The sequence below is a fragment of the Scyliorhinus torazame genome, chromosome 2 (assembly GCF_047496885.1).
Source record: "Scyliorhinus torazame isolate Kashiwa2021f chromosome 2, sScyTor2.1, whole genome shotgun sequence".
Classification (NCBI taxonomy): domain Eukaryota; kingdom Metazoa; phylum Chordata; class Chondrichthyes; order Carcharhiniformes; family Scyliorhinidae; genus Scyliorhinus; species Scyliorhinus torazame.
This window is the reverse complement of record NC_092708.1, coordinates 157,800,165-157,825,955: the sequence shown is the minus strand read 5'-3', so window position 1 is coordinate 157,825,955 and position 25,791 is coordinate 157,800,165. Positions and strand designations below refer to the sequence as shown.

Below are 25,791 nucleotides of genomic sequence, written 5' to 3'. Positions count from 1 at the left end.
TAAAGGCAGCCTTGAGGAGGAGTTTATAGAATGTGCCCGGGATAATTTCATGGAACAGTATGTAATGGAACCTACAAGGGAACAAGCGGTCCTAGATCTGGTCCTGTGTAATGAGGCAGGATTGATTAATGATCTCATAGTTCGGGATCCTCTTGGAAGGAGCGACCACAATATGGTGGAATTTAAAATACAGTTGGAGGATGACAAGGTAAAATCAAACACTAGTGTTTTGTGCTTAAACAAAGGCGATTACAATGGGATGAGAGAAGAACTAGCTAAGGTAGACTGGGAGCAAAGACTTCATGGTGAAGCAGTTGAGGAACAGTGGAGAACCTTCCGAGCGATCTTTCACAGTGTTCAGAAAAGATTCATACCGCCAAAAAAGAAAGACGGTAGAAAGGGTAAAAATCTCCCTTGCATTGGTCATCCTGAACTAACAACTCCAGAAGCGGATTGATTGATCACGTACACAAAAGGTCTCCCCCAAGTACCTGCCAATCTCATAAAAATAACATCACTTCCACAAATAACAAGAAATGCTTTAATAATTGGAATTCAAAGAATGTTACAGGAGAAACAGTTATACCCAAATAAAGCAGGTATAATACAAACAAATTAGATAATAATTTAAAATTGTTTAAATTAGATGGTGTTAAGAGGAAAACTGGATCCCAAAAGAAACAGGACTGAGAAGGTCACTAACAGGTGTGTGCAAATACATTAATTCTGCGACAGAACAGTGACAAGGTTATCCAAAAGAGGACAAAAAATACTGTTTTTTGGTTACACGCACAGAACGTCCAATACTAGCACTAACTGTAAAGCACTTTAAACAGCACGTCCCAAACAGTGCATAACAAAAAACTTCGACGTAACTCTTGTCTCAGCAATGCACAATAAACTGTTGCCATACCACTAGTGATTTATGAGACCTACGTGATCTACTAAAGCTACATTGTACTATGTTCTATGATTTCCACTGAACTGCTTTTACCTAAAGCTGAGCTAAAAGAGTTTTGTACCAATCACTTGCATTAACAATGCGGCTATAAGGTAAATAATAAAAGTAGGAACAGAAAGGTGCAAAGGAACAATATACGATTAAGTGGGAAAAACTGTGACAGCTCGAGTTCAAAGTTCAAACTAAAAAAGTTATGAAGGGGGAAAATAATAATTTGGTAGTAGAGATCTGGAGTACCTCTGAAAAAAGAAACACACTGCCAAAGGGTTTTGCCTTGCACTAATCAAATCAATTCGCAAGAATACCAAATCTAAAGGGAACAACATTTGAGAAGAGACTGCTGATTGGTTGGCAAGTGGATTCAGGTAGAGGTGTTTCTGTGGAGAATGCATCAGGGAACAGTCAACTGCTAAGCTTTTGTACACTCAGATCCTGCACGTACCAACTGGCAGGTGTGTTCATGGACATCTTCAACCTCTCCCTACTCTGTTCAGAGGTTCCCACCTACTTCAACACGAACACCATCATACCGGTGCCAAAGAAGAACCAGACTATGGGCGCTATAGTGGGAGAATATACACGCCGGGTGGGAGAATCGCCGGGGCGCCGCGCAAATCGCGCCACTCCGCCCTGACCCCGCACGCAATTCTCCCACCCCTCCGGAAACCAGCGGCGTGGATTTGCACCGGGCCGCTCAGAGAACCCGCGAGCGGCGATTCTCCGGCCCGGATGGGCCGAGCGGCTGCTACGACACGACAGGTTCCCGCCGGCGCCGTCCACCCCTGGTCGATGCCGGCGGGAACTCTGCGGGAACGCTGGGGGGGGGGGGGGGGGGGGGCCAGCCTGGGGAGGGGGGCTCCTTCATCGGGGTGGCCTCCGATGGGGATGGGGTCTGGCCCGTGATCGGGGCCCACCAATTGGCGGGCCGGCCTCTCGTCCCCCGGGCCTACCTCCTTCCGCGCGCTGCCCCAGAACACCGGCTCCATGTTGGTGAGGGGCCGGCATGAGTAAGACGTTCCCCACGCATGCGCAGGATGGCGCGGCCCAACTCCGCATGCGCAGGATTGGGCTGCCCCAACTGCACATACGCGGGTTGGCAAGGCGCCCATTTGGCGCCGTGTAAGGACGCTGGAGCGGCGTGAACCGCTCCAGCGCCGTGCTGGCCCCCTATGGGGGCCAGAATAAGTCGTGTCCGGGCCCTGTTTGCGCGGTCGTGAAACGCGACGGCGTTCACGACGGCGCGAACACTTGGCCTCAATATCGGAGAATCGTCCCCAATGTGTCTCAACGACTACCGAAAAGTGGCCTTGACATCTATTATTATGAAGTGCTTTGAGAGGTTGGTCATGAGGCACATCAACTCCATACTCCCAAAATGCCTTGATCCACTGCAATTTGCATACCACCACAACCGGCCACAGCAGACGTCATCGCCCTGGTCCCACTCATCCCAGGAGCTTCTCAACAAGAAGGACTCCAACGTCAGATTCCTATTCATTGACTACAGCTCCGTCTTCAACAGCATAACACCTTCAACACCGGCCTCAGGTGACTGTCTATGTGGAGTTTGCTGCACCGCCCCCCCCCCAATGTCTGTGTGGGTTTCCTCCAGGTGCTCTGGTTTCCTCCCAGTCCAAAGATATGCAGGTTAGGTGGATTGGCCATGCTAAATTGCCCCTTAGTGTCCAAAACGTTAGGTGGGGTTACTGGGATAGGATGGAGGTATGGGCTTAAGTGGGGTGCTCTTTCCAAGGGTTGGTGCCGACTCGAAGGGGCGAATGGTCTATTTCTGCACTGTAAATTCTATAATCCCAGCGAAGCTCATATCAAAATTCCAAAACCTAGGACTTGGCTCCTCATTCTACTACAGGATCCTTGACTTCCTGTGCCACAGACCACAATCAGTAAGGATAAACAACAACACCTCCTCCATGATGGCCCTCAACACCGGGGCCCCGCCAGGCTGTGTACGTAGCCCCCTACTATACCCCCTATACACACACACACGACTGTGGGGCAAAATTTGGCTCCAGCTCCCATCTACATGTTTGCTGAGTGTGTTCGATCTCAAACACTGATGAGTCAGAGTACGGGAGGGAGATAGAGAATCTAGTAGGGTGGTGTAACGACTACAATCTCTCCCTCAACTTCAGCAAAACTAAGTTGGTCATTGACTTCAGGAAGCGAACTATCGTACAAACTCCTATCTGCACCTAATGGTGCCAAAGTGGAGATCATTGACAGCTTCAAATTCTTAGGTGTGCACATCACTAACAATCTATCCTGGCCCACCCACGTCGCCGCTACGACCAAGAAAGCACAACACTGCCTATACTTCCTCAGGAAACTAAGGAAATCCGGCATGTCCACATTGACTCTTGCCAATTTTTATAGAAGCACCATAGAAAGCATCCTATCTGGTTGCATCACAGCCTGGTATAGCAATCCTCTGCCCAAGACCGTCAGAACCTAGAGTCGTGAACACAGCCAGTCCATCATGCGAATCCACCTCCCATTCATTGACTCTGTCTACACCTCCCGTGCCTTGGGAAAGCGGACAGCATAATCAAAGACCCACCCCACCTGGGTTATTCTCTCTTCCATCAGGCAAGAGATACAAAAGTCTGAAAACACGCACTAACAGATTCAAAAATAGCTTTTTCCCCAGTTAGCAGAGTCCTGAATGATCCTCTTTTGGACTGAACTGATCTCTCCACGCATCTTCCCCACTAAGCAGCACTACACTCAATATGCTTCCCCCAATGTCTATGTATTTGCACTGTGTATCATATATGCTATGTTTTTCATGTATGGAATGATCTGTCTGGACTTTACGCAGAACAATACTTTTCACTGTACCTCGGTACACGTGACAATAAATTAAAACTTTAAGATTGGCTCATCAACACCCTCATAAATAGGGCCCAAGCTAAATTGAAGGCATGATGCTTAAATAGGGCACATCAAAGCTATCCTACAAGATAATGGCGACCCTGATCAAATCATTGCTTGCTGTATATCATCCAAACTTATGAAAGCCACCACTGTCAGTCCTGAAAAGTGTCCCGTCTACTTGGAATGGTAAGGTGTCTCATAAATTGAGCAACAGGCACTGCTACAATGAAGTAAAAACATGAGCAGTTTTCTACACTATCGGGATGCTGCCGTCAAGCCATATCAACATTCTGCCTATCACACAATTGAGTAATGTAATATTGCTGAAAGACGACATTTAGTCAAAGCTTTTCATTTTTCACTCAAGACAATTGCAAAAATACCATTGTCAGAGGAGACAGCAATATTATTCTGTATGAAAGAGAATGCGGAATTGTTGGTAAGTGGATTCTGGTAAGAGGCATTGTCATAGAGAATGCAACAGTTAATGGTGACTGACAGTTAATTGCAAAGCATTTTGAAAATTTAAACCAGGCAGCTTGACTTTGATTGATCAAGGCAATACCCTGATGAATGAACCAGCTATCACCTATTTTGTTGAGCAGAAACAGATGTGTTCTTTTTGTCTGCCACGAACAGGGCCCTGTGCATTAATTTATGTAGCTTCCAGAACATACAAATATGCCCACTGCAAGCCTGACAGACAATCAGGTTGTCAGTGTCATGTTTAGCACACTGAACATTATTTAGCAAATGTCCAATCGCAGAATCATAACTAATATTAGACTGTATTTTCAGTTTTGCAAGCATGGGCCGATAGTTATGGTCTGTACCCTGTCTGTTGTGAACAATGGAAGTGTCATGCTGTCTGATACAATCTGCCAGTCTTTGTGACATATGGCTTCCATACCTAGCTCACACTTGCACAGAAATACATACATCACATTACTTATTTGTGTTATAGGCAGAACATCTTTTTGACATGATGGCAATGTCCTGCTAGTGGCAAATACTACTCGCGTTGCTATTGCACTGTAGCAGTGTGAAACTGCAAACTTCACCTGTTGCTCAGATTTTTTGAGCTATCTTGCCATTCCAAGATAATCTGAGGTAGACTTTTCAGGGCCTTAGGCTCGTTCATGAATTTTTGCGATAAATAGCACAAAATGATTTGATCAGGATAGTAGGATGGCTTTGATGTGCTCTATTTCAGCATCAAGCTTGCATGATGAACAAATGGCTTGGACCCTTTTTGCAAGGTTACTGATAAGGTCAATCTTATAGTGCACGGAACTATTTAAAATCCCAACATGTGTATCGACTGGTGAAGGTAGGCTTGCAGTAGAACAGAGTAGAGAACCCCCGTCAAGGAAAGAGTTCATTTTTTAATAATTTAGAGTACCCAACTATTTTTTCTCCAATTAAGGTGCAATTTAGCGTGGCCAATCCACCTAACCTGCACATCTTTGGGTTGTGGGGGTGAAACCCATGCAGACATGGGGAGAATGTGCAAACTCCACACGGACAGTAACCCAGGGCCATCAGTACCTTAAAGCTTACTGAATTGTGGTCACTGTTCCTGAACCGCTCCCCTACTGAAATGTCAGCCACCTGGCCGGGCTCATTCCTCAATACCAGGTCCAGTACAGCACCTTCCCTAGCTGGACTATCTACATACTGTTTCAAGATGCTCTCCTGGATGCTCGTTACAAATTCTGCCCCATCCACACCCCTAGCATTAAGTGAGTCCCAATCAATATAGGGGAAGTTAAAATCACACACAACAACCCTGTTACTTTTATAGCTTGCCAAAATCTGCCCACATATCTGTTCCTTTATCTTCTGCTGTTGGGAGGCCTATAGTAAATCCCCAACATTGTGATTACACCCTTCCTATTCCTCAGCTCTACCCATATTGCCTTGCTGTATGAGCATTCCGAGGTGTCCTCCCACAGTACTGCTGTGATATTCTCCTTAATCAGTAGTGCAACTTCCCCCACCCCTTTTACATTCCCCTCCATCCCGCCTGAAACATCTGTATCCTGGAACGTTACGCTGCCAATCCTGTCCTTCCCTTAACCAAGTCTCTGTAATGGCAAATTGCACATCTTAGACCAGGCGCAGTGTAGACATTATTAGTATTACTAATCTGTTGGATCTCAACGCAAAAACGCTCGTTCAATCATAAGGCTGTCTCATTTTAGCATCATCGATACCTCTGGAACAACCTTGGGCTAAATATACTATTGGAGAAATTCGATAGATAGCTTACCTAATGTAATATTTGAATTTCTGTGGCCATTTGGGCCTAAGAAAGACGGATCAGTAACTTCTAAATGGCGAGAATCTTGGACTTTTCCACAATTCATTTGTGAGATGTGGGCGCTATTGGCTATGCCAGCATTTATTTCCTTTGAGAAGGCGATGGTGAGCTGCCTTAAGCCCATGTCGTGTAGGTACACCCACAATGCTATGAAGGAAGGAGTTCCAGAATTTTGAACCAGCGATATTAAAGGGTTGGCATCATATTTCTAAGTCAAGTTGGTGAATGGTTTGGAGGGAAACTTCCCGGTGGTCATGTTCCTATGTATCTGCTGCCCTTGTCCTTCTGGGTGACACTGGTCGTGGGTTTGGCAGGTGCTATATAAGGAGGCTTGGTGAGTTCCTACAGTGCATATTGTAGATGGCACACTGTACATCGGTGGTGGAGGGAGTGAATGTTTGTGGATGGGGATAAGCACGCTGCTTTGTCCAGTTTGCCAGCAAGCTTCTCGAGTGTTCTTGGAGCTGCACGCAAGTGGAGAGTATTCCATCACACTCCTCAGCCTAGATGGTGGACAGATTTTGGGGAACCAAGAGGTGAGTTACTCCCCACAGGATTCCTGTGGATGAGCAGAGAGATTGAAGAGCCCATGTACAGAAATCATTTAAGGCTAGTAGGCAGGTACAAAAAGACTAATGGAAAGTTGGCATGTAACTCAAGAAGGTTAGAATACAGAGGGGTGTAAATTATACTACAGCTGTACCTATGGTAAAAGTCCTGGAATACTGCATTCAGTTCTGGACATTGCACCTCAGTAAGAACATATTGACTTTGTGTGCAACTTATATACACTTGAATATAGACGATTAAGAAGCTTGAACAGACTGCTCAGGAAATACTTGACACAAAACGTTGTGGAAATCTGGAATCACCCCACCCCCCCGAAATCACAAAACCTATTGAGATCAGCTCCACTGAAAATCTCAAAACCATGTGATGTCACCAAATACATCTTCCTTCTAACTCTTACACTTCTCAATCATTTGACGACACCTACCCCTGCTGCAACCTGCCTCTTTACCTCCATCGCTTACCAGCCAAGGTCCCGAAACAGTATTTCCAGTGAAAGAGCGATTTACTTGTAGTTCTTTCAATTTAGTATATTTTATTTGCTGTTCATGATGCGATCTCCTCTACATTAGAGACACCAAACATAGCTTGGATGACTGTTTTGTGCAAATACCTCATGCAGTACACAAGCATGGCTGTGAGCTACTGGTACTTATCATCTCCTTTCCTGTTTTTATTATTATTATATCTTTGTTAGGCAAGGAATATGGAACAAAGACAGGTATTTGGATCAGAGTTGCAGATCAGCCATAATCTAATTGAAACATCAAAAAAAATAGAGACTAATCCAAGCCTGTTCCTGTGTAGCGTTGGAAATGGAACAGGGTGGGGTATATGTATTTATGTTTATAATATGTTCATATAAGATCGTATGTGATCTTGCCTGGGTGGATGTGGAGAGGGTGTTTCTTAGTTCTAGGTTCTGTCACACGTTACAAGAGTCATTGTTTAAAACAAATCCATTTAAAACAGGGATGAGGCAACTTTTCTTCTCTCAGAGGGTTGAGAGTCTTTGGAACTCTCTTTCTGAAAAGGTGCTGGGAGCAGAGTCTTTGAATATTTGTAAGGCAGAGGTGGATACATTCTTGGTAAGCAAGGGGGTGACAGGTTATTTAGGGTAGGAGGATGCAGATTTGAGGTTACTATCAAATCAATCATCTTATTAAATGGCGGAGCAGGCTCGAGGGAATGAATGGTCTACTCCTGTTCCTTGTTCGTTATGTTCATGGGATGTGAGCATTTCTGGCAATGCCAACATTTTGCACCAATCCCTAATTGCACTTGTGAAGGTGATGTTTAGCCACTTTCTTGAACCAGGTGTTGTGAATGCAACCACAGTTGTTAGGAAGGGGATTCCAGGATTTTGACCCAGCAAAAGTGAAGGAATGGCAATACCTTTCTAACTCAGGATGGTGTGAGACTTGGAGAGGAATTTGCAGATGGTGGTGATCCCATACACCTGCTGCCCTTGTAGGTCGAGTGATCTGGGGCTCGGAAGGTGCGATCAAAGGAGGCTTAGTGAGTTGATGCAGTGCATCTTATACGACGGATGATTGAAATTCATCCTAGCCAACAAAGAAAGAACACTGGCCAAAGAAGTGTGGAAGAACAGAGGGATCTTGGGGTCCACATACATAGATCCCTCAAAGTTGCCATCCAGGTTGATAGGGTTGTTAAGAAGGCGTGTTGGCTTTCATTAACAGGGGGATTGAGTTTAAGAGCCACGAGGTTTTGCTGCAGCTTTATACAACCCTGGTTAGACCACACTTGGAATATTGTGTCCAGTTCTGGTCGCCTCATTAACGGGAGGATGTAGATGCTTTGGAGAGGGTGCAGAGGAGATTTACCAGGATGCTGACTGGACTGGAGGGCATGTCTTATGAAGAAAGGTTGAGGGAGTAGGGCTTTTCTCACGGGAGCGAAGGAAGAGAAGTGACTTGATAGAGATGTGTAAGGTAATGAGAGGCATGGATAGAGTGGACAGCCAGAGACTTTTCCCCAGGGTGGAAATGGCTGTCACGAGGGGACATAATTTTAAGGTGATCGGAGGAAGGCAGCGGGGAGATGTCAGAGGTCGGTTCTTTACACAGAGAGTGGTGGGTGCGTGGAATGCACTATCAGCGGAGGTGGTGGAGTCAGAGTCATTAGGGACATTGAAGCAACTCTTGGGACACATGGACAGTGGTAAATTGAAGGGGTGTAGGTTAGGTTGATCTTAGATTAGGATAAATGGTCGGCACAACATCGTGGGCCGAAGGGCTTGTACTGTTCTATGTAAGGTAGATCATTCACCTTCTTTTGTCACTGAATGATCTGCCAGTGTACCATAACAACTGATGTCAGGACTGATCTACCAAAGGTGTGTCTGTGTGCTTGAGTTCAATCTACATGGTGATCTTTTGCAAATGTAGGATTATTGCTCCAAGTGGCAATTTTGTCCAGGACTTCAAAAATCTCACGACACAGCTGTCTGACAGGTTAAAGCTCCACTCTGCAAGTGTAGTAACAGTGTAAGATTGAACACTGATCAATTCAGTTTATCTAGGCACCCTTGCACTAAGGAAAAACAACAAGCAAAACTCTACTCTGTGTTCCAGACTACACAATGGAAACAAAATTAAGTTCCTGAGAGGACAGATAAAATGGTGAGACAATTGTTGCTCCATAATATTTTGGCATCAAGGGAATCTTATTCCATGGAAAGCAACTTGTAAAGAATTGAAAACTGCAGGATGAAGATTCAACACAGTTCATTCACTTGTTTTATTGGTGGAGAGATCAGGAAAGCCTTCCCTCAAGAAAGTAACTGACTTTGCTCGAATCCATGAAAGAATAAATGCATATGGTTCATGAAAGGAATTAACTTGACATCTTAAGATGAAGTTGACCGTCCAAATTAAATGTATGGTAGATACATAGGAGATAGGAGCAGGAGGAGGCCTTTTGGCCCTTCGAGCCTGCTCCGCCATTCATCACGATCATGGCTGATCATCCAACGCAATAGCCTAATCCTGTTTTCTCCCCATAGCCTTTGATCCCATTCTCCCCAAGTGCTATATCCAGCTGCCTCTTGAATATATTCAAAGTTTTAGCATCAACTACTTCCTGTGGCAGTGAATGCCAAAGGCTCATCACTCTTTGTGTGAAGAAATGTCTCCTTATCTTTGTCCGAAATGGTTTACCCTGAATCCTCAGGTTGTGACCCCTGGTTCTGGACACACCCATCATTGGTAACATCTTCCCTGCATCTACCCTGTCCAGTCCTGTTAGAATTTTATACGTTGATGAGATCCCCCCCTCATTCATCTGAACTCCAGCGAGAACAATCCCAACTTAGTCAATCTCTCCTCATATCACAATCCCACCATCCCTGTGGCACATGAAAAGAAAAATCCAAAAGAAATGAATATGTCCAAAAATATATCAATCTTAAAATTGAAACAGCAGGAAGCCTAAAATTCATTCCTTCAGACTATATTTTTCCTACTCTGTTATGAATGACAAAAATCCAAACAATGAGATTGGCCACCTTTTGGTGCCTCATAAAAAAGCAAAAAAGAAGTCACTATTACAAGCCAAGGTGAGAGTAATCTAAAGTTAGTTTATTAAAGGTAGCTGCAATGAGTTATTCGTACTGGATTAAAAGAAAGTGGGAGAACTCACTAAATTCAATCAGACAAAAATATCAAAAGAAAATTCAACAATTACTATTAAACATATATTTACGACATAAGGAGTGTATTCATCTCATTGTGTCTTTTGCTTGCCTTCTATTATAATAGTCATCAAAAAACGAAACCCACTTCCTCACACCAGCCCAAGCTCCACCCAGTATCTGTTTCAATTCTCTCTTAAAAGTTGCAAGGGCTGCTGTTTCACCACTCTTTGCAGCAAAGGATTCCACGCTCCAACTATCATTTGGATAAAAGGAACATTTTAAATTAATGACTTGTCACCGATACCCCATCAAAGAAATTGCTTCTCAATTCACTATAAATGCCTTTCGTAATTTTAAAAAACCTCTATTAAACTTCCTCTTAACCTTTTTATTGGTGAAAATAATCTTACTTTCTTTCCACAGCTATATTTTCCTATCTGTGGCAATACCCTTGTAAATCTATATTGTACGATCTATATGGTTTTAATGTCCTTCCCATTACAGGACACCCAAAATTGCTGCCGTAAACTTCTAGAGACCTCAAATTTTACTCTTTCTGCTCCTCCAATTGATATTAGATATATAAATGTTGGCAGCTAAAATGGATTCTTCATCTAAAAAGTTAATGAAGAATGAAGTGCTTAATCCCACCGTTACAATTTATTCTAATGGAAATAACAAAAACATACCTAGCTCATGAGGAAGTTCATGGCAAAACACAGCAATGGAAGTGCTCAGCCCCCCTGTAATGGAAGCACTGAAAGAAGCTCCTAGAAAAGAAAAATATTCTTTATACCAATCACTACAACATATGTAATTTATGTATCATGCATCTGCATACACTGGTTGGAATTAGATAAATTATAGTTAAAATACAAAAATATATTAACGTCGTTGAACTGTAAAATCACTTGTTTGACCGACTTTATTGGCTGTAAAGTGCTTTGGAATCTCTGGAGGTTGTGAAAAGTGATATCTAAAATTCAATGTTTTTGTTTTAATTTGAAATTCACAGAATAGTAGAAAGTAATGCTACAATTATCAGTCTCATTTAAAAATGATGTTAATGTTAATTCTGATTGCAAGGTATGCAGTTTGTGCAAACCATAATATTGCTCAACACACTTTTATATATACTTCATAACACCACCCCATTTTACAAAATGCAACACTTCTGATCAAACTTTCATAAATCTGCTATTCTGGAGCAGAAAGACTGGTTGTCCTTTAGCAAGGATTTTTAAAATTCATTTTTTTGCTTATTCAGATAATGTATGCAGGAAATGATTTAAAGTTCAATGCATCTCCCACACTCTTATGGAATACATGTTTCATTCAAAATCTAGAGAAAATGTTTATATTCTGGTAACTTCAGGTACATCTTGGTTTTTAAGACAAATTTATCTCAAGGTTAAATATTCAAATTTGCCTATCCTCATTAGAGTTTCAACAGTTTAAAGTTGAGCCCAGTAAGAAATCTAGTCCTGTCTCCCAAAAATAAGCTTGTTATTTAAGTGTAGTGTTGTGGCAAGTTATCTGCAGCTCAAAGTTCCATCCTCCTGCTTACAAGCAGGCTCTCAAAGTGAAGGGGCTTAATATTATATTAACAACATTACCGCATATCTATAAGACCATAGGAGCGGAAGTAAGGCCATTTGGCCCATCGAGTCCACTCCACCATTCAATCATGGCTGATTTCAACTCCATTTACCGCTCTCTCTCCATAGCCCTTAATTCCTCGAGAAATCAAGAATTTATCAACTTCTGTCTTAAAGACACTCAACGTCCCGGCCGCCACCGCCCTCTGTGGCAATGAATTCCACAGACGCACCACTCTCTGGCTGAAGAAATTTCTCCTCATTTCTGTTCTAAAGTGACTCCCTTTTATTCTAAGGCTGTACCCCCGGGGTCCTAGTCTCCCCTGCTAATGGAAACAACTTCCCTACGTCCACCCTATCTAAGCCATTTATTATCTTGCAAGTTTCTATTAGATCTCCCCTCAACCTCCTAAACTCCAATGAATATAATCCCAGGATCCTCAGACGTTCATCGTATGTTAGGCCTACCATTCCTGGGATCATCCGTGTGAATCTCCGATGGACCCGCTCCAGTGCCAGTATGTCCTTCCTGAGGTGTGGGGCCCAAAATTGCTCACAGTATTCTAAATGGGGCCTAACTAGTGTTTCATAAAGCTTCAGAAGTACATTCCTGCTTTTATATTCCAAGCCTCTTGAGATAAATGACAACATTGCATTTGCTTTCTTAATTACGGACTCAACCTGCAAGTTTATCTTTAGAGAATCCTGGACTAGGACTCCCAAGTCCCTTTGCACTTCAGCATTATGAATTTTGTCACTGTTTAGAAAATAGTCCATGCCTCTATTCTTTTTTCCAAAGTGCAAGACCTCGCACTTGCCCACGTTGAATTTCATCAGCCATTTCTTGACCACTCTCCTAAACTGTCTAAATCTTTCTGCAGCCTCCCCACCTCCTCAATACTACCTGCCCCTCCACCTATCTTTGTATCATCGGCAAACTTAGCCAGAATGCCCTGTCCCGTCATCTAGATCGTTAATATATAAAGAGAACAGCTGTGGCCCCAACATTGAACCCTGTGGGGCACCACTCGTCACCGGTTGCCATTCCGAAAAAGAACCTTTTATCCCAACTCTCTGCCTTCTGCCTGACAGCCAATCGTCAATCCATGTTAGTACCTTGCCTCGAATACCATGGCCCTTATTTTACTCAGCAGTCTCCCGTGAGGCACCTTATCAAAGGCCTTTTGGAAGTCAAGATAGATAACATCCATTGGCTCTCCTTGGTCTAACCTATTTGTTATCTCTTCAAAGAACTCTATAACAGGTTTGTCAGGCATGACCTCCCCTTACTAAATCCATGCTGACTTGTCCTAATTCGACTCTGCACTTCCAAGAATTTAGAAATCTCATCCTTAACGATGGATTCTAGAATCTTGCCAACAACCGAGGTTAGGCTAATTGGCCTATAATTTTCCATCTTTTTTCTTGTTCCCTTCTTGAACAGGGGGGTTACAACAGCGATTTTCCAATCCTCTGGGACTTCCCCCGACTCCAGTGACCTTTGAAAGGTCATAACTAACGCCTTCACTATTTCTTCAGCTATCTCCTTTAGAACTCTAGGATGTAGCCCATCTGGGCCCGGAGATTTATCAATTTTTAGACCTCTTAGTTTCTCTAGCACTTTCTCCTTTGTGATGGCTACCATATTCAACTCTGCCCCCTGACTCTCCTGAATTGTTGGAATATTACTCATGTTTTCTACTGTGAAGACTGACGCAAAGTACTTATTTAGTTCCTCAGCTATTTCCTCGTCTCCCATCACTAGATTACCAGCGTCATTTTGGAGCGGCCCAATGTCTACTTTTGTCTCCCATTTGTTATTAATGTATTTAAAGAAACTTTTACTATCATTCCTAATGTTACTGGCTAGCCTACCATCATATTTGATCCTCTCTTTCCTTATTTCTCTCTTTGTTATCCTCTGTTTGTTTTTGTAGCCTTCCCAATCTTCTGACTTCCCACTACTCTTTGCCACATTATAGGCTTTCTCTTTTGCTTTGATGCATTCCCTTACTTCCTTTGTCAGCCATGGCTGCCTAATCCCCCCTCTGATAACCTTTCTTTTCTTTGGGATGAACCTCTGTTCTGTGTCCTCAATTACTCCCAGAAACTCCTGCCATTGCTGTTCTACTGTCTTTCCCACTAGGCTCTGCTCCCAGTCGATTTTCGTCAGTTCCTCCCTCGTGCCCCTGTAGTTACCTTTATTTAACTGTAACACCTTTACATCTGATTCTACCTTCTTTCTTTCAAATTGCAGACTGAATTCTACCATATTCTGATCACTGCCTCCTAAGTGTTCCCTTACTTTAAGATCTTTTATCAAGTCTGGCTCATTGCATAACACTAAGTCCAGAATGGCCTGTTCCCTCAGGGGCTCCTTCACAAGCTGTTCCAAAAAGCCCTCCTGTAAACATTCAATGAATTCCCTTTCTTTGGGTCCACTGGCAACATTATTTACCCAGTCCACCTGCATATTGAAGTCCCCCATGATCACTGTGACCTTGCCTTTCTGACATGCCCTTTCTATTTTGTGGCGCATTTTGTGCCCCTGGTCCTGACCACTGTTAGGAGACATGTACATAACTCCCATTATGTTTTTTTTACCTTTGTGGTTCCTCAACTCTACCCACACAGACTCCACATCATCTGACCCTATGTCATTTAGTGCTATTGATTTAATTTCATTCCTAATTAACAAGGCAACCCCGTCCCCTCTGCTCACCTCTCCTTGTTTTCGATAGGTTGTGAATCCCTGGATGTTTAAATGCCAGTCCTGAACCCCCTGCAACCACGTCTCTGTGATGCCTACCACATCATACCTGCCAGTCACAATCTGGGCCACAAGCTCATCTACCTTGTTCCGTACACTGCGCGCATTTAAATATAGCACCTTTAATTCTCTATTGACCACCCCTTTTTGTTTTCTTAGTGTGGTGGACCTTGGTTTACTGAGCCTTTCCATACACTGTGTCATATTTTGTGAGATGGGGACTATCGTAACCTCTCCTAAGTTCTGTCTTTTCGTACGTTTTTGTATTCCTAAGCAGCTACGCTTCCCACTGATTACTTCACCTCTTGGTTCCCTGACTTTCCCTTTCCCCCCAATCTCTAGTTTAAAGTCCTATTGACCACCCTATTTACTCTTTTCGCCAGAACACTGGTCCCAGCTCGGTTCAGGTGGAGACCATCCCAACGGTATAGGACCCCCCTGTCCCAAAACTGATGCCAGTATCCCATGAAAAGGAACCCCTCTTTCCCACACCACTCTTTCAGCCACGTGTTAACTTCCCTTATTCTTGCCTCCCTATGCCAATTTGCACGTGGCTCGGGCAGTAACCCGGAGATTATGACCCTTGAGGACCTGTTTTTTAATTTGAATACTAGCTCTTTATAATCTCTAAACAGGTCCTCTTTCCTAGACTTGCCTATGTTTTGGTACTGACATGGACCACAACAACTGGATCCTCCCCCTCCCTCTCCAGTATCCTTTCAAGCCGGTCAGAGATGTCCCGCACCCTAGCACCGGGCAGGCAACATACCATGCGGGACTCTTTATCCTGCTCACAAAGGATACTATCTATCCCCCTGATAATAGAATCCCCAACAAGTACAACTTGCCTATTTACTCCCTCCCCTTGAATGGCCTGCTGAACCATGGTGCCTTGGTCAGCTGACTCATCCTTCCTGCAGCTCTGTTCGCCATCCACACAGGGAGCAAGTGCCTCGTACCTGTTGGACAGGGTCAAGGGCTGAGGCTCCTGAGTTCCTGACTGCTGGTTCCCTTTACCTGCCTGATAAAGCTAATAAAGGAATTAATTATCCAATGTTTTGATACCAAATAACCTAATATTTTAAAAATAATATCTCCGAAGAATCAGTTTGGAATTTAGGAACATTAGTACAAACAATCAATACAGTAAGTCATAATTCAATTATCCATTGTGCACATTTAAAGATTAAGGGAAGGAGTACACGTTGTTAAGTGTAAAACTTCTAGGACACTGCTAAAGCAATCAAATGCTTTTGGGCACTAGAATTGATTTTCTTTTCTTACCTATTGCCAGACCATCACTGAAGTTATGCATGCCATCTCCCATGATAACCATCCAAGCAATATTTGCTATTCCAGCATCTTGCATCTCTTTATTAGAATGGCAGTGACCGTGAGGATGATGCGAGTGGTTTGAATGATGTTTTTTGGGTATTGTTTTAACGTCATAGTTTGTAGCACAATAATCAATTTCACTTTGTAAGTCATGAATGTAAACAGACTTTAAATCTGGAGCATCAGGTGTCCTTGATGGGGATCCTAGAGTGCCATCAAGGTCAGTAACCTGGGTTACGTCATGTTGCTCACCAAAACCATCTTGTTGGTCTGTTCCTGAAACCAGAAATAATTTGTTGAAGTGTAATACAGAACTTGAACGTTTTGCTACCTAAATTGTTAAATCATTATTGTATTCATAAATAATTCCATACGAAGCCTCCTTGACAAAGCTGTTCAATAGTATCTTGAATCTGCCAATGACTCCCATCAGTTTCCTGGCATTAATCATCTCCTTTGCACCAAGGATATCCAATTTCTCCATATTTTCAGCTCAGCAGTCTGAGGCTCATTGTGTCTTCCTTGGACACAACATCAACCAATGCGCATTCACCACCATTCCACTACTTTCCTCTGCCTGGCTTAATTTCTCACGCATTTAACAATTTTCCTATAACCAACACTGACTTACTCCAAATAAATGGTGTTGCTAAGGGAACCAGTATGCCTGCCTTTTCATGAGATATATGGACATTCTTCATTCTAGTCCTAGTCAGGTCCCCTTCCTCACCTCTTTTTTGGTGTACTGATGATTGTATTGGTGTTGTTAAATGTTCTAGCCTGAACTTCCCTCACCTTCACATGATCCAATTCTTCCCTTCCACAACTTCTCGGTTTCCATTCACTATATGCCCCTTGACTCCCAGTTAGCTTGACTACACTTCCTGATGCCTTGCTTCTTGGATGGTCTCAAATCCATTTTGCAAGTTTCGACAAAGTACATTGCATCTATTCTGATGACACAACCTACCATATCGACCCTCCCAATATGCTTTCCTTTTTCCTCAACCAAGGCTTCCCCCCCACAAAGTGGTTGACAGGGCTCTTGACCCTGTCTGTTCCACCTCCTACCCTTCTCCTCACACCTCCCAGAACCAGGGTAGAACATAACACAAGAGCACAAGAATTAAGAGGAGTAGGCCATTTGGCCCTTCGAGCCTGCTCCACCATTCGATAGGATCATGACAGATCAGAGTGTGGCCTCAATGTCACTTTCCTGTCTCCCATAACTCTTGACTCCCTTGTGGATGAAAAAGCTAACTAACTCAGCCTTGAATATATTTAATTACCCTGTCTCTACTGCTCTCTGGGGAAGGGAATTCCAGAGACTAACAGCCCTCCGAGAAACATTTTCTCCTCATCTCAGTCTTAAATAGGAGACACCTAACTTTTAAATTATGCCTCCTGGTTCTAGACTCCTCACAAGGGGGTGCATCCTCCCAGAATCCACCCTGCCAAGTTCCCTAGGGATCTTATGTTTCAAACAGATCACTTCTCATTCTTCTAAATTCCAAAGGGAATATGCCCAACCTGCTTAATATTTCTTCCATAAAATAAACCCTTCATCCCAGGAAACAGTTGAGCAAACCCTCTCTGAATGCAAATGTATCCTTTCTTAAATAAGGACACCAAAACATACTCCAGATGTGGTCTCATCAATGCCCTATATAACAGCATAACTACCGTACTTTACATTCCATTCCCTTTGCAATTAATGACAACATTCAGTTTGCCTTCCTATCTACTCACTGCAACTGCAAACCAACTTTGTGATTCCAGCACCAGTGTTAAGTGGATCCAAGCCAGACAGTGAAGTACAAAACAATACATAATTCTTTGATAGGTTTGTTCGCATGATGCATCCTTGCAAATATCTGCCTTCTAATACCCCAGTGTCCCAGCTGACTCTCTTTATATGATCCAACTCCTTAATCAAAGGATGCCACCACCTGTGTACCTTCAACATCATAATGAATTAACAATCACTGATAAATTTCCCTTTCTTTAAAAAATATACTTAAACACATTTAACATACAGAGCAAAGAAAGAAAGAAAATTGGTTTTCCATAATTTTTATAACTCATCATGACACTGTCTGTGTGGAGTTTGCACATTCTCCCCGTGGCTGCGTGGGTTTCACCCCCATAACCCAAAGATGTGCCGGTTGGTGGATTGGCCATGTTAAATTGCCCCTTAATTGGAAAAAAAAAATTAGGTACTCTAATTTTTTTTATTTTTTTTAAAAAAAAGAAAACAAAAACTCATCAGGATACAAGAGACCTTTTTAGGACATTCAATAATTTATTGGGGAAAGCATTTCTCTTTGCCAAACAGCTGTTAATTGCTGACTAAGGTCAATCCATTCTATTTCCGAAATCACTTTTCTTTCCAACATTTCCTTTATACTACCAAGGTCAACCTTTTCTTGTGTACTCTTTGCTGAATGAACATTATCCCAAAGAAAATCGGTATCATCACAGCGATTTACTTACATAGAGGCATAGATGTTTACTGCATGGAAACAGGCCCTTCAGCCCAGCTTGTCCATGCCGCCCAGTTTCTAACACTAAGTTAGTCCCACTTGCCCGCATTTGCCCCATATCCCTCTATACCCACCCTGCCCATGTAACTAACTGCTTTTTGAAGGACAAAATTGTACCCGCCTCTACCACTGCCTCTGGCAGCGCATTCCAGATGCTCGCCAGCTTGTGTGTGAAGAAATTTCCCCTCTGGTCTCTTTCGTATCTCTCTCCTCTCACCTTAAACCTATGTCCTCTAGTTCTAGACTCCTCTACTTTTGGGAAAAGATGTCAACTATCTACCTTATCTATGCTCCTCATTATTTTATAGATCTCTATAAGATCACCTCTAATAAAATCATCCATTTCGTAAATGGTAATTACTGCTCTCAATGTGATCTCTTTGACTGAGACCAAAGACAAATTGAGTGACCATTCAGTTCGCAAATGTGACCCTGAACTTTCGATATTCTGTCACTTAATTCTCCCCTCCTATCCCATTCTGATCACTTTGACCTCTTGTACTATTCTAATGAATCTAAAACATTTCATCTTCCAACTGGGCACTTAAAAGTTCAAAAACTTCAGATCATAACGTTTGCCCCTTTTTTCCCTTTTGGTGTATTTTTCTCTTTGGACATCAGTGCTTGATGATACTTGCTCTCATAATTTACATTTCCTCCAAATTCATCTTTTGTATCTTTGCTAGTCATATTAACATCCTCTTTTGCCTTGCACCATAATTTCCTTGTTATTTAATTTTTCCTGCATTCACCCACAAAACAAACTCTTCTCCCATCAGTGCACTTGCTTTAAAACTGGTTACATCATTAATATTTTACACATTTTCTAAGAGTGGTTATGAACCTGAAGTGTTAACCTAGTTCCTTTCTTCATAAATGCCACCAGTCCTGATGGAACATTTCCAGCATTTTCCTGTTTTATTTAATTCTATATATACTTGTTTTGTACAATAATGCCCCTTGACAAATTCAAAGAAGTGACTGAGATGCTGAGTGCCAGCCTGAAATCATATTCTTCTAATCCTCCATTACAGGAACTCAGGAGGCAAAACTTCCAATAATCTTGGTGCTGGCTAGGAAGAGGTTGCAACAGCAAGAAGAAGAGTACAAAAGAGAATAAGGCTTCAGCACACAAACTGAAAAGGAGAGAGCATGAAAATTGGAACAGACTGAGATCCTGGTGAAAACAATGAATAACACTTGATTTCTGTGGTTGTTTACATTAAGTCAACAGAAAATTTAGTATTCAGGTCAAGTGGGTTTAGCATGTAGGAGAAATATGGACCAAAGTAAGGAGAAAACACTGGGAGGAAAAGAAGAGAGGGGATAGGTCCTGCCTTGAGGGAGGAAGAGGCTGGAGACGGGGAAAAGGATGGGATGACGAAAACAAGAGGATGGGGACATGAAAGCTAAATCATGGAAACAACTTTAATAGAGAGGGATATCTCAGCTCTTTCGGAATGATGGTGGAGGAAAAAAGGGAGGTTGTTGTGATGAACTGAGCGTTCCCTCACCTAAAGAAACAAAATTGTTTGAGGAGATACACCTCGAGGGGAGGTTGTAACGACTTGCTTTCCCATCGGGCCTGAAAAATCAAGAGACCAAGAGGTATGGAGAGTTTTAAAACAGTGGAAAAGGAGGATAAAATAAGATGAAAGAAGTGGGAAGGGGGGAAAAGAAAATAGGAGTAAATTACTCAAAATTCAAATCTGCATGGTAAATGAGATTGAGGGATTAATCATTGATTGTAGCAGGAGAAATTCAGCCAATTTGGGGGAGGAAGTGCTGTGAATGGGAAATATAGTTGGGCGGCAAAGGGAGATTTTGTTCAGCAGGGTTCGGGGAGGATTATGGGGTTCCTCAATGGGTTTGTAATGTTACGGCTAAAATTGTCAGTCGGGATTTTAAAAAAAGACGGTGTTTTAAGTGCATTCCTTAGGCAATTTATTACACACGGGAGTATGGAATTATAGCAGAAATTATTACTGACATACGAGCAGAGAGGAAGGGTGGATGCTCGGATGTCTGTAATTATTCAATGGAGAATGGAAATACTTACGAAAGAGAACAAAACGTCCTGATGAAAAGTCAGGGACCTGATGCTTTAACTCTATTGCTCTCTCCGTAGATGCTGACAACCTGCTGAGTATTTGCTATTTTTATTTAGGATTATTGATTTGTTTCTTATTGGTTCTGTTTATTAAGGCAGTCAAAGAGCCCTAGCAGTGAAATCAACAAGCCACAACATGTTTATAGTGCCAACTATAGATACAGTTCTTTAGGACTTCAGGTCATTCACCATTTTAATCTTCATTTGATTTTGCATATGTAAGTATTTGATTGTTTTTTTTGAAGCAGGTTTGAAAAGGACGGTAACCACGTAGACCTGGGTCTACTTGGACATTCAAAAAGCTTTGTTAAAGTTACCTCACAATAAGTTCCTTGCAGAGATAGAATTTGGCAGAATTACTGGTAAACCGAATACCCACGCAGAATAATAATAATCTGTATTGTCACAAGGAGGCTGATATTAACACTGCAATTAAGTTACTGTGAAAAGTCCAAGTCGCCACATTCCGGCGTCTGTTTGGGTACTCAGAAGGAGAATTGAGAATGTCCAAATTACCTAACAGCACATCTTTCGGGACTTGTGGGAGGAAACCGGAGCACCCGGAGGAAACCCATGCAGACACAGGGAGAACGTGCAGACTCCGCAGACAGTGACCCAAGCCGGGAATCAAACCTGGGACTCTGGCGTTCTGAAGCAACATTGCTAACCACTGTGCTACAGTGCCGCCCACTTTAAACATTGAACTCCGAGCCAGTCAGGAGTTGAACCTGTAATCTCCTGATTTGCAGTCAGACGTGATATCCATTGTGCCAAAGCTGTAAAGTCAATGAATTTGGAAACCAGTTACTAGTAGTGCCCCACAGGGATTGATGTTATGACCCTTGCTATTTATCATTTGTATTAACAATTTGGATAAATGTGTTGGGGGAATGGGCTGCAGGTTTGTGGATGATATCAAGAGGAGCCTGAGTGTTAAGATTGGAGAGGATTTTAAACAGATATCAATGTAGTGGAAGAATGTCCCCATGTTAGGAAACTTATACTTAACTTAGAAAGATAAAATGCATAGACTAGACACTGAACACACTTGCACCGTACAAGGAACTGAACAAAAGCCAAATGGTGAAAGATAGGGAACTGAGCATTTTAGTGCATCATTCTCATGACCAATGCAGCAAAACTACAGCCAACGCAACCAGGATTCTAGTTGTATTCATAAGACAATTCATTAAAATAAAGCACACCATTTTGTCCTCGTACAAAACCTTGGTTAATCCGCAATTGTGGTACTCAACAGAATAAGTTAAGGTGCATAGGAAAATGCATACAATTTGGGCAGAACAATTTTGGATGTTAGGCGGTTGTTCTTTTCCCAGAGAACATTAGAGCTGTGCAGTAGGTTGCCTGCTTATGCAGTGATTGCTGATTTATTGCGTTCCTTTAAGAAAGAGTTGGGCCTGCTTCTGCTAGCATAGTGGCCCCCATCTAAAGTAACCACCACCCCTTCCCGCCATAATGTCCATCCTTCTGCCCTCCCTCCACCCACCACCACACGTCTCCCTTCCATCCCCACCCCAATCAGAGGCCCATCAATCCCAAATCCCAACTGTAGGTGGGTGAGCAGAGACACAGCGCAATCAATTTAACACGTAGACCAATATTCAAGGAGTGTAGATCATCTCAGTGCATGATACATATATATAATGAGGATCTATGTTATCTTTCAGGGCAATTTGTAACGGCCTAAATGGGTCGTCAGAGAGTTGGCCTGGATCTTAACTGCCCTCGAGATATTACATAACTCTGATTGGAGAGGGATGTCTTTCTAGTGATATAACTGTCACAAACATACGTGACAAGCTAGATGGATCAGTAGGTCTTTTCCTGTCTGTCACTTTTGTACATTCGTTCATATGATTGCTTGCCTGAGCCCAAGGTTCTTGTTATGACGAAGTACAATTTTAGATATCTTTCCTGGATTGGCAACCAATTGCTGACATGAATAGAAATGGAGGTAAGGGACTTCCAGTGGCGGCCATGGTGTACGTAGTCGCATATTAGGTGGCTCCTGCTCGAAGTGGAATTGTTTTGGGTCTTTTTGCCCATTTCGGGAGGAGTTATGCAGTGGAAAGTGTTTAACTATAAGGGACCACAAATTTTTCTTCGGTAGGGCATGTCTGGAGCCTATCATACGAGGAGTGCAACAAGTAAGGGGCAACAGTCAGACCAGGAGATCTCTCGAACTGCGACAGAGGGAAAGATGGCGGAGAGTTCTGTGACATTGTTGCCCGCTCAGTGATCCACCAAACAGTTGGCGGCTAAGTTCCTGATGGCTAAGTTTGAGCAGCAGAGAATGGAGGCCTCAGAGGACCTTGCCTGGGTGGATGGGCCGATACGGGCAGCCACAGAGAGAGTGGTGCAAAGGCTGTAGGGGCAGTATACGTCACTCCAGAAAGTGGAGGTGTTTGTGGTTGACCATGAGGCTCGGTTGGCTTCATTGGAAATGAAAAGAAAATTTCTTATTGTCACAAGTAGGCTTCAAATGAAATTACTGTGAAAAGCCCCTAGTCGCCACAGTCCGGCGCCTGTTCGGGGAGGCTGTACGGGAATTGAACCGGCGCTGCTGCCTTGTTCTGTTTTACAAGCCAGCTGTTTAGCCCACTGTGCTAAACATATTGTGCTGGTGCGGAGGACTAGAAGATGTTGAGACAAGGTGGACGACTTGGAGAATTGCTCGAGGACACAGAATCTTTTGATTAGCTGGGAGGTTCCAGACTGTAATGATGATGACGCTGCTGAAATTTTTGATCATCTTCCAGAACCCTCCGCTATTTTTGCCCAAGTTCTCTTTTGGGAGGATCAATAAAATGATCTTGGAGCTTATATGGGGGCGCGGGGGGGGCAAGGTTCCCTGGTCTAGGAAGATGTTCTTAGAGCGGGACAGGGAGAGAGGGGGGGCTGGCATTGTCAAATCTCCTGAATTATTATTGGGCGGCAAACTTCGCAAAGGTTAGGGAGTGGGTGGTGGAGGAGAGCTCGGTGTGGGGGCAGATGGAGGTTTCGTGTAGGGCGATCAGCTTGAGGGCATTAGTGCCGGCACCTCTCCCGTTCTCGCCGGCTAGGTACTCCACAAATTCTGCGGTGGTGTCAGCGCTGAGGGTGTGCAACCGGTGTCGACAGCACTTCAAAATGGAGGGCATGTCCCTGTGGGCGCCATTTTGGGTCAACCACAGGTTTGTCCATCTGGGTTGGATACTTAGTTCAGGGAGTGGCATGCATGGGAATAGAGTAGGGACCTGTTTATTGGGGGCAGGTTTACGGGAGTTAGAGGAATTGTAGGTGATGTTTCAATTACCAAAGGGGAATGCGTTCCAGTACCTATAAGTTAGGCACTTCATGAGAAAGGAACTGGGGTATGGTGAGGCATTGTGGTGGGTGAATTCATCCTCATCGTGTCCGTGACGGAGTCTCATCAGCTCAAGGTGGTGTATAGAGCACACGTACAGTGTACAGTGTCCACGTTGAACCGGTTCTTTGAAGCGTGGAGGATAGCTGTGGGCGGTGTGCAGGAGGGCTGGGTATCCATATGTTCTGGGCATGTCTGAGGCTGGAGGTGTTCTGGACAGTGTTTGCAGACACAATGTCAAAGATTCTGGGGGTGAAGTGGGTGGCAATATTTGGGGTGTTGGAGGATCCGGGAGTGCAGGTGGGGAGAGAGGCCAAAGTGTTGGCCTTTGCCGCCCTGATAGCCCAGAGATGGATATTGCTCGGGTGGGGGGACTCAGAAGCACCTAGGGCTGGGGTATGGGTGAGTGATTTGGCAGAGTCTCAAGAAAATAAAGTTTGCTATCAGGGGTTCCTTTCGAAGTGGAGGCTGTTCCGACTTCTTTAAGACATGGTAAAGCATCAACGGGGGAGGGTGGGGTTTGTTCTAATGAAAGAAATGGGGGGAGTGAGCTGGAGGGAGGAGAGGGGGGCAGTTTGGTTATTGCGATGATATGTTGGGTGTTGATGTTGTTGCTGTTTCTCTTTGGTTTTTATACATGTGAAAATGCCTTTAATAAACATGTTTTTAAAAAAAAGAAATGGAGCTAAGAGTGCATCTTTACTGTGATAACAATTAACCACCATAAGCCATCAAAGGCCGCTGAGCCTCTGTTGGAATAAGGTGAAGAGTGGGGACTTTTATTAGACACTGAAGCTTGATCCTCACTGAAGCTTGAGCCAGGTGTCAGTAGAAATCTTTGGGCAGAATTTTAACGGATGACAGGATTTTATACCACATCACCTGATTTCAGCCAATGCCGGTTACCATACAGCCATTTAACACTCAGAATTTCTGCCCTCATGAGGCAATGCTCTCCCTCAGAGACTGTTGCTGGGAGCTCCATTTACCCAGCACACAACCAGAAGCAGTGGCCACTGCTGGGACTACAGCAGTCCCCAGATGCTAAGGCTGAAGCCCAGGGTGGATGTAAGTGTACAGATCTTGTGGCAAGGATGGGCAATAGGGGAGGGGATGGTGATCGTAAGTCCAGATGTTTTTTTTTGGGGGGGGGGGGGGGGGGGGGATCATCAGAGGTGAGTGGCACCCAATCTCTAAAGGGGGTTAAGTAATGGAGGCACCACCATCCCTCCCCTTTCCTGCCCAAGGCCAGAGTGATCTGCCAAGCTTCTCACTCATGCCCAAATTCCTTCTGCCAACTGAGTCAAACATTTGTCACACAGGGCCTCAATTGGAGCGAGGGTGGGCAAGCCACTCTAGGCCTTACCTGAGCTCCTGTAAAAATTGTTGACATGTCAGGGTCAAGCTGGAATTCCACCTGGGGAACTTTATGATCCGCCCGTGGGGCAGAGTATAAAATTCTTCCTGTGGGGAGATGGGGGTCTGATGCAATTCAGGAGTCTAAAGTACAGGGTTAAGAAATTCCCCATGGTGACAAATTTGTAGCTTTATCACAAAAATCTGTTGATCAGGTATTCCATGCTTGACAATGACTATAGATTATACATTGTCGTGAACATCAGCTTTAAAGCAGCAGAGGAAAACAAACAAAAAACATATTA

The 25,791-nt window shown here is 43.5% G+C and overlaps 1 protein-coding gene across 4 annotated transcripts in view; it reads right to left on the bottom strand.

The window, feature by feature from the left end:
- slc39a10 (solute carrier family 39 member 10) overlaps nt 1–25,791 on the bottom strand; it is a 153,724-nt gene that overhangs the window by 11,578 nt on the left and 116,355 nt on the right. For all 4 annotated transcript variants that reach the window (XM_072478630.1, XM_072478645.1, XM_072478631.1 and 1 more), the window contains 2 exons: nt 16,060–16,386; nt 11,097–11,177 (listed from right to left, as the gene is read on the bottom strand). In XM_072478630.1, the coding sequence (XP_072334731.1) occupies nt 11,097–11,177; nt 16,060–16,386 (408 nt within the window). The remainder of the gene's footprint in view (nt 1–11,096; nt 11,178–16,059; nt 16,387–25,791) is intronic.